This window comes from Onychostruthus taczanowskii, unplaced genomic scaffold (genome assembly GCF_017590055.1).
Source record: "Onychostruthus taczanowskii isolate IOZ18803 unplaced genomic scaffold, ASM1759005v1 scaffold74, whole genome shotgun sequence".
In the NCBI taxonomy this organism is placed as follows: Eukaryota; Metazoa; Chordata; class Aves; order Passeriformes; family Passeridae; genus Onychostruthus; species Onychostruthus taczanowskii.
Genome location: NW_024505229.1, coordinates 2,314,787 through 2,331,394, shown reverse-complemented (window position 1 = coordinate 2,331,394; position 16,608 = coordinate 2,314,787). Strand labels below are relative to the sequence as shown.

The 16,608-nt window shown below is 55.5% G+C and overlaps 1 protein-coding gene across 1 annotated transcript; it reads right to left on the bottom strand.

The window, feature by feature from the left end:
• Position 1: 1 nt before the first annotated feature.
• Positions 2–4,998, bottom strand: ALX3 (ALX homeobox 3; the record flags this gene model as incomplete). The annotated part of the gene is made up of 3 exons (XM_041422528.1): positions 2–2,888; positions 3,467–3,594; positions 4,666–4,998. Coding segments are annotated over 3 exons (771 nt in total), but the record flags the coding sequence as incomplete, so codon positions are not given.
• Between the last annotated feature and the right edge of the window lie 11,610 nt (positions 4,999–16,608).

The window sequence follows — 16,608 nt, the reverse complement described above, 5'->3', positions numbered from 1 at the left end:
AGCAGGTTTAATCTTACCTTGCACCCAGGTCTGTTGGTTGGGGGGGGCTGGTGGCCTCGGGGGGAGCAGATTCTCCCAGGCATTTGCCTGTCCCATTCACTGAACCCTCCCCCAGCTCTGTCCTGGGATTTCTGACACCACTGTGCTGTTACCACTGGGATTTTCTTTGGTCCTTGCTTCCAGCAGAGGATCCTGACACCAAATCCTGCCAGAGCTCAGCTTTGCACATTGCCTGGCCTCAGTTTCCCTGGCAGAGGGGCAGCAGCAACCCTGGGGGATGAAATCCTGGGGATTTCACCCTGATTTGAGGCAGGGATTTGCAGGGATGGTTGGGGGCAGAGGGAGACTGGTACAGGACCAATTCCACCCCATTCTGAGATTCTGAGCCTGTGGAGCTCCAGGAGTGAATCCAGCTGTGGGGATGCTCAGCCCCAGCCCTGGAAGCTGCAAACTCAGCCTTGTGAGCCATCAGAGTTCTGTGGGCACAGCATGGATGGTGACATGCCCTTAATCCATGCCTGGAGCTGTCCCCATCCTGGCCTCTTCCCCCTCAGCCTGGGGTGACACTGAGCTGGAGCCCTGGATCCATCTGGATGCCCAGTGCTGCACCTGATCCTGTGGGCAGCACAGAGCCAGGTGTGGATGTGTCTTCAGGAGAGGCACAGAGAAGGAAATGCTGCCCTGGCTTGCTTTAATGATGAGTAAAACTTCCAGGAATCCCTGCTCACCCTGCTCCTCAGCCTTGGACCTGCTCAGGACACTGCAAAGCTCCCTCAGCTCCATCAGCACCACTTTGCACCCCAGTAACCCCTGAATGTGGTTTACAAGGAAACACTGTGGTGCTGCTGGGCTGGGCTGATCCCAGAGGGCTTTTCCAGCCCCAAGGACTGCAGCACTCTGATTGTGGCTGGGGTGTTGAGCATCCCAAACCTCATCCTTCATCCCACATTTCAAGGGATCATCAAGTCCTGGCAAAGTCCAACTCTCAGTGGAGACAAATGGATTTTATCCTCCCTAAGACAGATGTTTTAAATGGGGATTTCTGAGGCACTTTGGATTTTCTTACTGCCCTCCTCATCCTCAACCACAGAGCTCTGCTGGATGTGCCCCCAGGGTCCTGCCAGGGATGTACCCACCCCTGGCACCAACCTGAGTCCTCCAGCACCATCCTGCCTCCCAAACCCCATTCCCAGCACCAGAACAGGCCTGAGGAGCCTGTTGGGAGTCTCCATCCCCAGCCCCCCTGGCTTTATAGGGCTGCTGGAGCCATAATTAACTTATGAAAAATGTGGTTTATTGTTTAGAAATGAATAACAAAATCCCCACCAGTGGGAGGGGGTGTGAGATGTCCTGGGTGAGGGTGGGCAGCCCTGGGCTGCCTCCTGTGGCACCCACTGTGGCCAGGCTGTGCCCAGGCTGCCAGGGCTTGGCTGAAAACCTTGGGCTTTTCCAGGCTGGGCTGGAACAGCAGGTTTGGTGCCTCCCCGAGGGGATCCAGGTGCCCCACAGGGGTATCCCCCCATCAGGATGTAGATTTTGCAGGGAGGGGGTTTGGCCCTAGAGTGTCCCTGGGAGGGTGCCAGCATCTCCTGGTGCTGGGTGAACAGGATCATTCCTGGCTTCATGTTTTGGTGTTTTCCTGCAGTGGGGGAGGCCACAGTGGGTGAAGGGGGGGACAGGACACACTGGCACTTGGGGGAACTTGGGGAGCCCCCCTGGTGACCCCCAGAGCAGATGAGGTGCCCCCTCATTACTGGCCTTGCAGGTACCATCACTAATATTCAGAACCCTGCAAAATGCAGAACAAACCCCCTCCCACTCCCCAAATTACCCATTTGTGCCCCAACACCCCAGCTGCAGTCCTGGGAGGGTTCTCACCTGCTGGGATTAAAACTCCTTCCTGAGACAGGGTGACCCCTGCCAGGGAAACAGCCTTAATTTGGGATGTTTTATTGTGCCAGGGCCTTATTTCCCTTCCAAGAGGGAGCAGAATGAGCTGTGATGCTCTGGGGGGGCTTTGGGGTGCCTTGGCCCTGCCCCCAGTAACCCCCAGTACCAGCAACTGTCCCAGCCCAGTCTTCCCAGTATGGGACTGGGAGAGGAAAAGCCCAATTTCTGCCATTGCTGGTTGTGCTGGGCAGGGGGTGAGCGGCCAAATTTCAGCTGGGGAGGGGAGAGTTGCCCCCAGAACTCTGCTGCCCTGGTGCTCCACAGTCCCTCCTCAGTCCCACCCACAGCTGGCAGTGCCCAGCTGGGGCAGGGGGCACACACGGTGGGGGTGGAATCTCCATCAAACCCCCGAAGGTGCTGGGAGGGCTCAGGAAATTTGGGGAGCCATTTCCAGGGTGCCGAGCTGCAGTGCCAGCCCTGCTGGAGCAGCCTGGGTTTGGGGGCTCCTCTTTTTCCTCCCCACAGCCCCCCTTGGGCCCCTCTCAGCGGGGGTGGGGGCAGCGACATCGTGCTGGATGCGGGAAGCTCGGGGTGTGCAGAGAGGGGTGAAGGTGGCCCCACCACGCTGCCCCCCTCCCTGGGCTGGGGGATGCCCTCCGGGGGGCTCCGTGTCCGTCCCGCGGGGGGATCAGGTGGCCCAGTTCAGGAGGCTCCCGGCGCCCTCTTTGCTCCTCATCCTCAGCGGCATCAGGGCGGGCGCCTTGTAGTCGTGCTGGGCGGGCGGCTCGAAGGGGTGGGGGGCCAGGCCCGGCGGGGGCAGCCCGTGCAGGGGGTAGAGGCTGTTGATGCCGGGGTGGGGGCCCGGGGAAGCGGGAATGCCCACGAAGCCATTGCTGGGAGCGGGGGGGTACGGGGACATGCAGGGGGACGGGATGGTCTCGGGGGGCAGCAGCCCCGGGGGGCTCCCAGGGCTCGGCCACAGGTTGTTCTGCAGCTGAAATAGCAACAACAACAATAAAAAAACCAAAATGAGGGTGGGGACATCACACCCCGCTCAGTTTCCTCGTATTCTGCCTTAGATCCCACTGCCCCCCTTCAGGATTCCTCTTATCCCACCTGTGATTCCTCCCACCCCTGTTGGATCCCCCCTCAAATCCCCCCCACCACGGGGTGCAAAGGGAGCGATGCCTTTGCTCTGTTTTCTGCCCTTGGGGGGGTTGAATCCTGGTTGAATTATTCCCCCCGGGAGAGTTTGGCTTCAGGGATGTGCGTGAAGAGTTTTAAATTATTTTTATGCTTTTCAATACTGGGGGAGGAAAGGCAGTTTTGCAGAAAAGGGGGGCAGGAAGCACGGAGAGAGCTAAAGGGGGTCTTCAGGAGGAACACCCCAAAACCTGCCCCAGAGGGCAATGGAGTGGGACGTAGAGCAGCATCTTCCTGCCTGTGCAAAATACGATCCTCCCTCTTTTCCATCCCGGGCCGCACTTCTCCCAGGGGTGGGGAAAACCGGGAAGAAGGGGCAGGAACGGGTGATGTGGGGGGGCAAGAATGGGTGATGTGGGGCTCCCCCAGGTGCGGTGGGACCCCTCCCCTGGGAATGGGAGCACACAGGGCTGGAGCAGCCCCCGAGCCATCTCTCACCTCCTGGATTTTCCCGTACCGTTCCCGTTTCCGCCACTTGGCCCGGCGGTTCTGGAACCAAACCTGGGGAAGGAGGAGGGGGCTGAGGTGCGGGGACCCTTCCCCCGCCCGCGGCAGCCTCCAGCCGAGCTCCGCGCTGCTCCCAGCAGCAGCAGGGCCGGGCACGGTGCCCCAGCGCTCCGGGGAGCCGGGGCCGAGCAAAGGACGCTGCTGGAGCACCCTGGCCTTTACCAACACCAGGAATATCTTGTCCCGCACCAAAAATGATCCGTCCTGCTCCCCCTTCCTTTCCCTGCTGCTTCTGGGACTCGTTGATCCCAGATTTTGCTGCAGAATGAGGCTTTTTGGGTGCAGGTGCCATGTCTGCATGTCCCCTCCGTGCTGGGGTGGGGACAACCCCAGCAGCACCTCCCAGAGAGGAGGATGCCCTACCGGGATACTTGGCTTGAGGCTCTCGTGGCTACGGGTGGTTTCATCTCAGTCCACCCCAAATCTGGGTTCGGAGGCTCTGGTGGGCTCCTGGGGACGCTTCCCCTGCCTGTGCCTTGTCCCCATTCCTGCTCCTGGGGATGGCAGCTCCTAGCGGGTGCTCCCTGCTCACTTCCCTACCCTCCACCTTAATTTCCTCTCTGCTGAGAACCCCCTGCAGCTGCCTCTTCCCACTTGGAGCCTCAAACCGCATGGGGACATCCCTGGAAGCAGCTCCCGGGGAGGGAGGGTCGGTCCCGTCCTGCCCCACGTCCCAGGACGTGCCACCCCAGCTGCACCCTCGCGGAGCTCCCGGGATTCCTCTGCCGAGCTGGGACCGGAGGAGCTGAGCTGGGGAGGGTGGCTGGGAATGATGGCTGCACGGGGGGCATCACAATCAGGGCATTCTGAGCGGGGGGGTTGACACTGACCTCCCAAATTTTGGCTCTTCCCACCCTTTGGGTGCTTGTTTGGGGGGGAGCGCAGAGGATTCAGAAGCAACCAACACCCGCACCACAGCAGAGGGTGTGTGGCCTGAGATTTTCCATCTGGGATTTAGCATTTTCATGAGAAAACAGCTTCTATCTCAGCACCACCTTGCAGGCAGGAGAATCTCCCCTCCTGGCAGCCCCCAGGGTGCCCATGCCAGTCCCTCTGTGCCCATACCTGCACCCTGGCCTCGGTCAGGTCCGTGCGCAGTGCCAGCTGCTCCCGGGCGTAGACGTCGGGATAATGCGTCTTCTGGAAAACCTTCTCCAGCTCCTCCAGCTGGAACGTGCTGAAGGTCGTCCTGTTCCTCCTCTTCTTGCTCTTGCTCTTGCCCAGGGGCTCGGGGAGCTCGGGGATCCCGTAGTCCCGGAGGCTGCCCAGGGGTGCAGCCAGTGGGCACCCCAAGTCCTCCGGGGCTTTCGGGGGGACTCTGCAGGTGGTGGGAATCGCCTGGAACCCACCTTTGCAGCCCTTCTCACCTGGGGGGGAGAGGCACAGCACCAGGGGGTGTTAACAGTGCCAAGGAAGCCCAGAACTGTCTGTGCCACAGCCCTGGCATCCCATCCCATCCCATCCCATCCCAGGGGATGTCGAGGTACTGCCCCAGGAGAAAGGGCTCAGCATGGACACACAGCAGGGCAAATCCATGCCTGAGAAGAGCAAAATCCATCCCTGAGAAGGGTGAAATCCATCCCTGAGAAGAGCAAAATCCATCCCTGAGAAGGGTGAAATCCATCCCTGAGAAGGGTGAAACCCAGGCTCGCTGCGGGAGCTGTGGGCAGGAAAAGCCTCTGAGGTGAGGAAAGCCTGGCTGGAGCAGCGGGTGCTCAGGGTCCCACTGGGATGCTGTGACTGCGTGGGGACGGGGCAGAGGAGGTGTGCACAGGGGTTTATTTGCAGACAGTTTTGCTCCACTCTCCTCATTCCTCACGCCTCTCCTCCCACTCCCCTCCTGCCCAGGCTGGTGCCTCAGCCTGGCTCAGAGCCCAGAGCAGAGCCACAGGGCCCAGCAGTGACCCCAAACCCAGCCTGGCTCTGGGCCATATGCTGCCCCCTGTGCCCCAGATAGTTCAGGGGGGCTCTGTGCCCCTGAGCCAGCCCTTCCCTGGAGCTGCAGCTCCCGGGAAAACTCTTGGAAAGGAGTAAAAAAATCCCGCTCTGCTTTTTCTGCTGAAGAAGAGCTCCCTTTCCTCACCCTCCTCTGGGATCCGAGCAAGAAATCTGGGGGGTCCCCACTTCCCTTCAGTGCTGCTGCATTGCTGGGTTCATGATGGAATTGGATCATGAGGAAAATCCCTGCCATGCGTTTTGGGGGCCACCTCTGTACCCCCAGGAGGATCCTTTGTCCCCACATGGGGACACCCGGAGCTTGGCAGCTCCAAAAGATTCTGGGTGCTGTTGGGACCCCGGTGGGCTGAGCAGGGAAAGGAGAAGTGTGCAGGGAATTAGCAGATGGAGAGGGATGCCTTGGGGTCCCCATCTGCTGAGGGGACACAGAAGTGTCACCTGGGGAGAGGACAACCTAAAAATGCTGGGTTTGCCCTGATCCCAGCCCAGTCACCAGCTGCAGTTTGGGGTTCCTGCAGGTGAGGACCTCAGAGGGGCAGGATCAGGCCCACGGCCAGGAGGGGAAATGCCTCCTTTGGGATGGATCCTGCTCCCCAGCACATCCCAACAGGGTGAGGAAATGGGGTCCCCATCCCTGCAGACCCCCCAGGGCTCCCCAAAGCAGCCCCCACCACGGCCTTTTCCGGCCTTTCCGTTTGGATTTTTGGTTGTTTTCTAATTAAGGCAATTTGGGGGCTATGGAGCCGCCAAGCCCCAATCCAGCTGCTTTGAATTAATAAGGAATTGTAATTTGGGGGAGGTTTGGGGGGGCGATTGCTCCTTGTCCCTTTCAGTACCGACCTGTCTGGTCATGGATAACGGCAAAGGAATGAGGCCAAATTGCCGTTTCCTCCCTGCTCTGGCCTCCAAAGGGCTCAGCCGCTGGGCTGGAGGGTTTTAATCATTCAAACCCAAATCTCACCAAAGAGCAGACCAAAATACAACCAAAATTAAGGAAAAAATGACCAAAATAAAATCCTGCTGCATAAAGCATCGAGTTTGGGATTTTTCTCCCCTTTTCTCAAAGGCAGCGCGGCGCATTTCCAAGTGACCCACGGGTTTTGGCGTTGGAGACAAATAAATAAATATCCAGAAAGAAGGAAAAGGCAGGAAGGAGCGGGATACAGGCACGTAGCTAAATAAACACAGCGGCACCGGGGGACAAAGGGAAGATACAGATATTTTTCTCCCACTCCTTCCTAAACTGACACCCCCCGAAAGATTTGGCGGCGCTGGGGAAGGCGGCAGCTGGGAAACAGCTGTACAATTCCTGGGATAATGGGGAGGGGAAGGAACTCCGAAGGATCATTAGTGAAGGGATGGGGGCATGGAAAGGACTCCCAGGAACCGGGGCAAACACCCGTGGATCGGCAGCATCCCCCGCCGCGGCTGGAGCAGGTAAGCGCCGCGGCGGGGTCCCTCCCGGTGCTCCCTGACTTTTCCCGGCAGTTCTCGGGGTTTTTTTCTACCTGTTCCCCGAGGCGGCTTTGCCGGGTCCCACCTGGCTCCCATCGCCCCCGCGGCTCTGCCTTTTGCTTTTTCTATTAAAGCAGAAATGGGGGAATAATATTAAAGCGAAAGTGAGAGCCCGGAGCAGCCCCCGACGGGCTGGGAGAGCGCAAAGGAACGGCGGGAGAAGCCCGGGAACGAGCTCGGTCCTGTCCGAGCCTGGAGACGGCCACGGAGCTCCGGGACAGCCGGGCCGAGGGGAACCGGGAGCGCTGGAGCTCCGGACATGGGTACCGGGCAGAGCCGGGGAACCGGGAGCGCCGGAGCCCGGTACCGGGGAAAGAGAGCGCTACTGCCCCGGAGCGAGGCACCGAGGGAACCGGGAGCGCTGGGGCTCCGGACCGGGCACCGGGGAGCGCTGCCAGCCCCGCAGTCCGGCCTCCCCCAGGTCCCGGAGCCCCGGCTGCTGCCGCCGCTCCTGCCCGGTGGGCTCCGGGAACCGGAGTCGGCGGCCGGACGCGACTTTCCAGCCTCCTCCGGGGAGCGCGGCCGTTCTCCATCCCCGGGAACGGGGACCCGCCGTTCCCCACCCCGGGCCGGACCCGCCGTCGCGGCAGCGGGGCCGGGTCTCTCCCGCCGCCTTTTCTCCCCCTTCCCCTCTTGTTTCTGGAGAACGGGAACCAGCCCGGACGCCCCGGTCTCTGTCGCGACACGATCCCAGCTGCCGACACTCGGCAGCACCGGCCCTTCCCGGCTCCGGCTCCCGTCGGGGGACGCCCTGGTTGTCCCCGACGGGGCCATATCGCGACATCGCCTCCTCGGAGAAGCCCTGGAGAGCGTGTCAGCGCAATGACGCTCTTGGGGGTCAGGGCTGGGGCTCCCGGCGGAACCCGAGAGGGAGGAAGAGAAGCAGAAGGGCTCGGGAGGGGTCGGCGGCCCCGGCCCCCCATTCCACCCGCCGCTCCCCTGGTACCTGCAGCCCCGGCCGGGTACAGGGGCCTCCCATGCACGGCCACGGCCGGGGGGCCCGGGCTGGCCACCCCCAGGTACCGCGGCTGTGCCCGGAGCGGTGGGCAGCGGCCGGGGCGGGGGCTGAGCGGCGGCGGCCGCCGGTGGGGCCCCGGTGGCCCGAGGGCGAAGGCGGTGGGAGGCCGGGGCAGCCCCGGGGGACCCCCGGCCCGGCGAGGCGGGGGGAAGGCCGGGCAGCCCGGTGTCTCCATGGCGCAGGTTGGAGGGGACGGGGATGGTCCGCGGGAGCGGATTTTGTGCGGGGCACCGGGAGGAGGGGGACGGGGGGGCGATGGGGAGGGAGGGATCGCCCGCAGCCCCCCCAGCCCGCACACCCCCAGCCGCCCCCCCAGCCCCCCAGCCAGTCACGTGCGTCCTCCCAGCCACTTGGTTAACCCTCTAATCCCAAATCCTGCCCCGCCGGGGACACTTCCCCGCCTGGGGCAGATCCCTCCAGCCCCAAGGCAGGGGCTGCTCCCCCTCCCTGCGCTCCCGGGGATCCCAGCAAACACCCAGGGCTCTTTGATTTCAAACCCCATCCCTCACTGCTGATAGCAGCAGGAAATACCAGGCAGGGGAGAAACTTCCATTGTCCTGTCGCTCCTGGGTTTATTTTCCCCTTCACAAGCTCTGCAGAGTCCTTTGGAGCCTTTCCTCCCCACAGCCAGGGCTGGGGCCTGGGTCAGGCTGCTTCAGGGATGATGGTGACCCTGGGAGAAGGGAGGCAGGGATGGTGGTGACCCCAGGATGTGGGAGCCAGGATCCCACAGTGTCCCTGGGGCAGGCCCTGCTGTGCCTGGTGGCTCCCAGCACCAAGGGGGTCCCACCCTGCTCCCCCTGTGTCCCTGCTGGTGCTTCCACACCCCGGATTTGGATCCCCTCATCCTGGCTTGAGTCTGGCTTTGGCATCAGGCACTGGTGTGGATCAGAGCTTGGACTTCTTTATCCCCCCCTTTTCCTGCATTTTGCTCCTTTCCTCGCCAGGGCTGGAGGTTTGTCTTGGCTGGGGGAGGATACAGCTTGGGGGGTGTTTGTGTGCAAAATGAGGGGGAAGATCTGGAATTCAAAGACTTGGAGAAGGAACTAAATAAGGGGCCTGAAGAACTAAGTGGAAATCGGAGGGGTGAAGTTTTACGCTTTTATTTGTTGTTTTTCAACACTTTGAGTTCATTCTTGGGCATCACTCCGTGCTCCAGGTGTATGAAAAAATAACCTGCAGGTGTGGGGGTTGTGGGGAGGGGATGAGCTGCATGTGAGCAGCAAAAAGAGGTGGAGAGGAGCCCAGGGGATCCCAGATGTGTGATGTTAGACAGCGGAACAAGGGGATAACACCCACCATAAATAACATTATTGCTCCCATTGGTGGTGCCGGGGCAAGACTTTGTCACCCAGGCACAGTGAAAATCTGGAATCACAAGAAAATCTCATTTCAAAGACTTTGTGATATAAATGTCACCTCTGTGTCTGGGCAGAGGTTGGGGTTGATGTGTTCTTGGGTCATTGGAAAGCTGGTGTTGCTGCAGGAGTGGTGGATTTGTGGTGTAAATCACAGCTGCATTTTCCAGCCCTGCTCAGGGAAACTGCATTTGTGAGAAATGCTGCGTTGTGTTCTCGGACTCAAAATTACTCCTTCAGAATCCTGTGAGGGGCTGGCTCTGCACAGAGGGGTCTGAGCATGCAGTACCCCCTCTTTAAACATTATTTTCGCCCGATTCAAACCAGTATCTAAACAACATTTTTTTATTTGCCACTGCTGGATAAAATTCCAAGTTTTTATAAATTAACGTAGTGGCCTTTCGAGGAGCTGCAGGAATAAATCAGTTTAAACCCCTTGGGCTGCTTTAAAACAGGATCTGGCTCCCTCCTTGCAGGATGGGCACCCTTTCATTGCCCACGATGCTCCCTGGGCATCCCAAGCCTTCCCTGACACTTTCCCTTTGCAGCAGCTGGAGCTGCCAGGATTTTCCCTGTTCCACTGTCCACAGCTCACAGGGTGCTGTAAATTATGGCTAAATAGGGACTGGGAGGCCTCTGGCTCACAAGAGGTCGTTAAATATTATTAAACATAACATAACTCCTGGAAAGGCTTATTAGTTTTAAGGTTGCTCTCCCGGTTTTACTGCTGGCATTTAAAGGAATTTAATAGCAGAGGGATGAGTCTCTCCACGTGTGCTGCTTTAGGGTGTGCTGCTTTTCCAGGCTCCAGAGGTTGCTGGGACCCCCCTGGGCAAGTGGAGAGGGCAGGTGGGATTTAGGGTGTTTGGAGCTGAAGGCAGCGTGAGGTTTGTGAGATTTTGGGGGATTTGTGTTGATACTTGGAGCTGCCAAGGAATTTGGTTCTTCCAGTGGGCAGGATGAGGATCAAGACCCCCAGGATCTCTTTCTGAACCTGCCCCCAACCCTCTGCCCTGTTCTGTAGAGCCAGAGCAGGGTCCCTCATGCTCCTGGATGTGGGAATGTATGTGGTGGGTGCTTTGGGATCAGGGAAAAGGCTGAAAAGTGCAGCCCCTTCCTGGGGCACCGTGGGTGGGTGCCAGTGTGGGGCTGACTGCAGCAGGGAAGTCCCTGTGGTGCTCCTGACGCTCGCTGGGCTTCATTTTCCATGGATCAGCTTATTTTTGGGCAAAGAATGATCCCACCGACTTGAAAAGCTTCCAGGAGAAACTTTTCACAGCGTCAGTGTCCGACTCCATCTCCGTAAGGGGAAGAGCGGCTGCGTCGGCCCTTGCATGGAAATGACCTTTTGTGGCCCGGTTTTAACTGGATCTTCCACCAAGTGAGCCTCACCAGAGAGCCACCAAGGGAGGCAGGAGGACTCTGATGGGATCCTCTGTGGGGAAAAGCTGGTTTTGCTTTGTCGCCTGCTTGCTGGGCGGATTTTTTCCTCCCTTTTCGCATCCCTTTTGCTTTCCCTTTTGCTTTTTTCCGCCTCCAGCCGTCCCCGAGCGCTGCCTCTCCTCCCCTGGGGATGTCGCAGAAGAGCTCCGCAGGGGGCAGGGAGGCTTTGCAGAGCTCTGTGGTTTGTAGGAACATCCCTGGGCGGCCGAGGCTCCGCAGCGTTACCCAGAGCCTCGGCAGCGCTGGGGGGGATGGAGCAGTGCCCGGTGCGCAGGGAACGGCTTCTCCTTCCCCAAGGTCACATTTCCCACCCAGCCCGAGGGTCAGGCAGGGTGGATGAGGACCAGCAGCCGACATCCAGGTCCAGCTTTTCCTCAAGGGCACTTGGGTTTTATTATTTTTGGCAGTTTGGGAAGAAAGCCCGTTCCTGGGAGGCTGTGGAGGGAAAGCTCTGGGTTCCTCTGGAGAGCAGCTCAGCTCAGCGTGGCGGTGACACAGGAGCTTCAGGGTGGTGGCAGAAGGGACAGTCTGGGGACAGCTGTCCGAAGGGTGATCGGGCACTGAGGGCCCCTCCCTCCTGCAGCATTCCCGGCTCTGCTGGGTGTTTCCTGACCGAGCTTGGAGCAGGGCTTGGAGGATGATCTCCAGCTCTGCTGCTTCTCTCAATCCCAGGCAAGAAATTCCTGTTTTTTCTCAGCCTGGGGAAGCACCATGTGTGGGCAAAAGGACAAAGGCCATTCCCTCTGTCCTTTAAGGGACGGGCATTTGGGGGATGCCCATGGGCTCCTTCCCTTGCCTGAGGAAGATGTGGGATTCAGCCAGGATTCAGCAGACCACTGGATCCAGGAGGAACTCCTGCTCCTCTGCTGTTGTTCCAAGGCTGGACTGCTCAGGACCTTCCCCTGCTCCCTGGGAGATCCATCCCTGGGAGATCCATCCCTGGGACATCCATCCCCAGGGGATGCACCCCTCAGGTTTCCAGTGGGATCCTCTGCTTAGTCTGGGCACATCCCTGTCCCTCTCTGTCCCAGGGACACCCATCCCTGTCCCTCTCTGTCCCAGGGACACCCATCCCTGTCCCTCTCTGTCCCAGGGTCACCCCTCCTGGGGCACTGGAGGGATCTCTGCCCTTCCTCAGGTTTGATTTTCCCTAACCCTGGGTCCTTGTCCATCTGCATGTCCCTCTCCACCTCCCAGACATTCCCAACCCCTCCGATCCTCGTGTCTCACCCACTGCACAGTTTCATCCCAAGCCACCGCTGCGTTTTGTTCGGGAATGTGCACGTTGGTGGCAGGAAAAATTACTGAATTCCCCGGGGAAATAATAAAGTCATTTTTATATCTATTTTATATCGAGAGAAATAAAATCCCTTGCTGTTTTGGGTGAGGGAGTGGGAGCTGGGGCTGGAAACCCTTCGGGATCCCAGAGCCAGGCTGGAGTTGTTGTTTTCCGAGGCTGACGATGCAGGGAACGATCCTGACCCCACAAAAGCCAAAGTGCAGACACAAATATCCACCCACGTGGAGTCACGATGCCCCTGGGTCGCACACGTGTTTTGCAGGCATGTGAATGCGTTTGGAGATGTAATTTAGATATAAATTAGATATTCGTATTATATTATAAAATACCAAAATCCAATATATTAATATTAGCTATAAATAGTATATATTTATACTGTAGTATAAATAGTATATATTTATACTATTTATAGCTAATATAATTCCAATTATATATATAATATTAATAGTATAATATATATTAAAAATAGTATATAAAGAATACTATATAATATATACTGTACTATATAAGTATTATAGTATATAAAGTAGACTCTATAGTATACTATATAAATAGTATATTATATATATAAATAGTATAGTATATATATAAGATATATAAATAGTATATATTTGATATAGATCAATGTAGATTGCATATTATTATACATACCATATATATATATTATACAGTATTATAAAGAATATTTTTAATTAATAAAAATAATAATTATGTAATATTTTTATTTTAATGTATTTTAAATATTTTTCTATCCCAGGAAATATTTGAGGCCAGGCTGGACCAGGCTTGGAGCAATCTGGGATGGTGGAAGGTGTCAGGGGGTGAAATGAGAAGAGCTTTAAACAATTCCGTGATTCTGTAATTCTGTAATTCCAAATTAATGCATGCATATTTATATAGAACAATATTTAAATATTAATTCATATTTATATAAATATACGTATTTATAGCTATTCTGATGTATTCCCTAAGAAATTAATCCTATGCAAATATAATTATAATTTTGCCCCAAACCAGTATATTTCCATGTTAGTTTATGTTCTCAGCACAGGGACACTAAAATCATGGAATTTTGTGTCTGGATGACAGGAAGATGAGGATGAGCATGTGGAAATCACATGCAAGCAGCTGCATAAATCCCTAAATTTGTATAAATACATGGTGATTATGGAGTTTGTACGTACAAAGTGTGTGGCTGCAGCAAGGGGGGATAATAATAACTGGAAAGGAGGGAATTTTCCCAGGAAACAGCGAATTTCATAAAAATTCATTTTTTTAGCGATTTTCCTTCATTTTTTTTGTGTTGTTGAAACCTCGATGTTCCTGTTTTTGTGCCGGTGCTGGCTCCGGAGCAGCATTTGGTGTCAGACCGCGCCGTGAATTAACGATTAAACAACAACCGAGGGAGCGAACCCCGTGAACACAACGCGGGACGGATTCACCCGGCGGGAACGCCGAGCGGCGCTTTCGTTTTCTGCTGCATTTCAAGGGGTTTTCCTTTGATTTTCAAGGACTTTTCCTTTGCATTTCCAGGAGAAAGATTAGGAGGAAATAAAAGAAAGGAAAATAAAAATGAACATTATTTTAGCCTGATTCAAACCGGTATCAAAGCAATTTTTTTTTTTTTTTTTGCCGCTGCTGGATAAAATTCCGAGATTTTATAAATTAAAGTAGTGGTGTTTCAAGGAGCTGCAGGAATAAATCAGTTTAAACCCCTTGGGCTGCTTTAGAAGAGGATTCGTCTCGCTCCTTGCAGTCAGAGAATTCCAGCCCTGGGTAATTTTGGCCCATAAACTCAATTTTACACCAGGAGGCAGAGGGGGCTCCGTGGATCCCTTCTCCCATCGTCATCCCGATGCTGTGCTGGATTTTTGCTTTAATGAGGAAAGATTTGTGCTTCATCCCTGTGGGGAATTTCCAGGCTGCTTTGGGAAGTACTTCAGGATGGCAAGTTCAGGCGTTTTTTCCTTTCCTGCTGCTCCAAAAATATATTTTATATAAAAAATAAGGGTGGAAGTGAAGCCTGGAAGCGGCAGCGAGCCGAGCTGGGAGTGGGTGGGATTCAGGAGAGATGCTGGGCTGGAAGTTTATATTTATTAATCTTTATGCCATTAATCCCAGTAAAAGCTGTGGAACTGGGAGCAAAATGGTTCTTTCAACTCCTAAAAACTCGATAGTGCTTGGAAAATCAGGAAAGCAGCTAGGGATTAAAGGCAATTTATTCCGTCTATAATTGAAGGGAATTTATTGCAAAATTGCTTTGCTGGGAAGTGGTAGGATTTGAATCCTTTTGAGTTTTTAATTTGAACCTGTTAAGAGTTGTAAGTCTCAAATATTTGCGTTAAATTAAGTGGGATCACTTTGGATTTAAGATCTACAGACCCAGGAGCAGGATCCAGCCCCTGGATTAAATTGCTACATTTAAAGCTACATTTCTGCACCCTGGAGAAATGGGTGTGAATCAGAGTAATTTGGGTGTTATGTGGATTTATGCTTCCTATGGGATGTACAACAGCCTGGTTTGGGGGAATTAATTCCTGGGAGTGGGGGGAATTTATTCCCTGAGGGAAATAAATTCCCTGAGGGGAAGAAATTAATTTATTCCCATCATTAGTGCAGGGCTGGGCTGAGCCTCTTGCTCTGGGCTCCATTATTCCGAGTTTCCGTCCGATTACCCTGCGCAGAGTTTATCTGGAAAATGGCTGGAAAATGCTGTAAATGGGGGAAAAAAGCAAAAGGGAGGTGATGATTTGGGAAGGCTGGGGGAAATTTAGCTCCAGGCTGCGCAGTGCAAGAGGACTGAAAGAGCCCTGTGGTCCGGGGAGGGATCGGGGACAAATCCGCGCCGTTCCCAAAATCGGCTTTGTGGGAGCAAACGCGTCCGGCTCCGGCTTCCCCTGCTCGCGTGGGATCCGTGGAGCTGGGGGTTCAGCACCCCCTGATTCCCACCCAGGACCCTCCTGGTGCCTGGGGATGTTCCAGGACGGTTCCCCCACGCCGAGGGTTCATTTCCCCCGGAGCCCGTCCCGTGCTGTGCCGAGGATCCGAATCGCTCGGGTGAGGGCCCCGCTCCCAACCCAGCTGCCACCAAGGAAAACCCCAATCCCCCCTGAGATTTGCAAACAGAGCTGGACAAAGCCCTTCCCCTCCCTGGGGATTGATGGATTTATTCATCCCATTCCCTAATGAGCCACTTCCAGATCCCAGTAAATTGTACGCACCGGGACGGATGAAATCTTGCTCCATAAATCAGATCTGAGGCTGCCAAGCTCTGCCTGCATCATTATCCCGGCAAGTTCCGAAGATCCCAGGTATTGCTGCCTCCTTTGCAAATCCCAATAAATCTGGGAGTAATCACTCCTGACAGAGAGGCAGCAAAAGCACCGGAAAACATTTTCTTCCCTTAAAAAATGTAACTGGAAAATTTATTGCACGGAAAGAAAAAGTTTTCTCCGGAAAGTCTGTAGCAAACAGCAACATGAGGAACTCCCCGGGGCCAAGCTGGTGGGATGGCATCACCTTGGGCTTCCTGGGATAAATTCGCAGCAACTCCTAAAAATTAAGGAAGGTTTTTTCTTGGCTTGAAACAAGAGAAAAGAAATAAAGCCGAGTGTCTCCAAGTGTGTCCCGAAAGGACAGTGGAGCCAGCGCTCTGGAGTCTGCTGCCTTCTGGTTTGTGTTTAGCCTTTGGAAAAAAAAAAAAAATCCCCCCCTGCACACCTCCTTTTTCCTAGAAGGAAGATTGATTTTATTAACCAGCCAACACCTGAAAGTAATCGGGATTTTTTTGGTGGCTGGTGGCGGGGGAAGGAGCCGTGCCGGGGCTCTGCAGGGGCAGAGCTGTGTTTTCCCACTGCTCCTGCTTCCCACAGACATGGAATGGAGCTCACACGGGTTCTCCATCGTTGCAGGCTGCTTGGTGGTGGGTGCTGGATGTGTCCTTATCCTCACGGTCCCATGATGGAGCCAACACCAGGGGACAAAACTCCCCTCTTTCCAAGGGGAAACTGAGGCACGTGGCTGTGGCATGAGTGTTAGGGGGTGCAAATACCCTCCCAGTTCTCCCTTTGCTGGTTTGTTGGTGGATTGGGAATGTTCGGATGGCTTTACACGTGGAGAAAACCAGGGAAGGGGAGGTGGACCGCAAGGAACCCCTTCAAGCATCCCAGGGAGTGTTTCCCCCTTCCCATGTGCTTCCCACTCCTCCCAGCTTTGCAGAGCCTTGTGCTTTCCCCACAGGCACATCAGCAGGAGCTCTTGTTTTCCCATAACAGGATTGTCCACATCAGGACTTGAAGGGAGCAGGCTGGTGGTGATGGCTGTGCCTGTCAGGATGAATGAGAGGTGACAGCGCCGAGAGCACCGCGGGAGCCACAGAGAAACCAGATGGGCCCAGGGCTCTTCCTTCCCATGCCGGG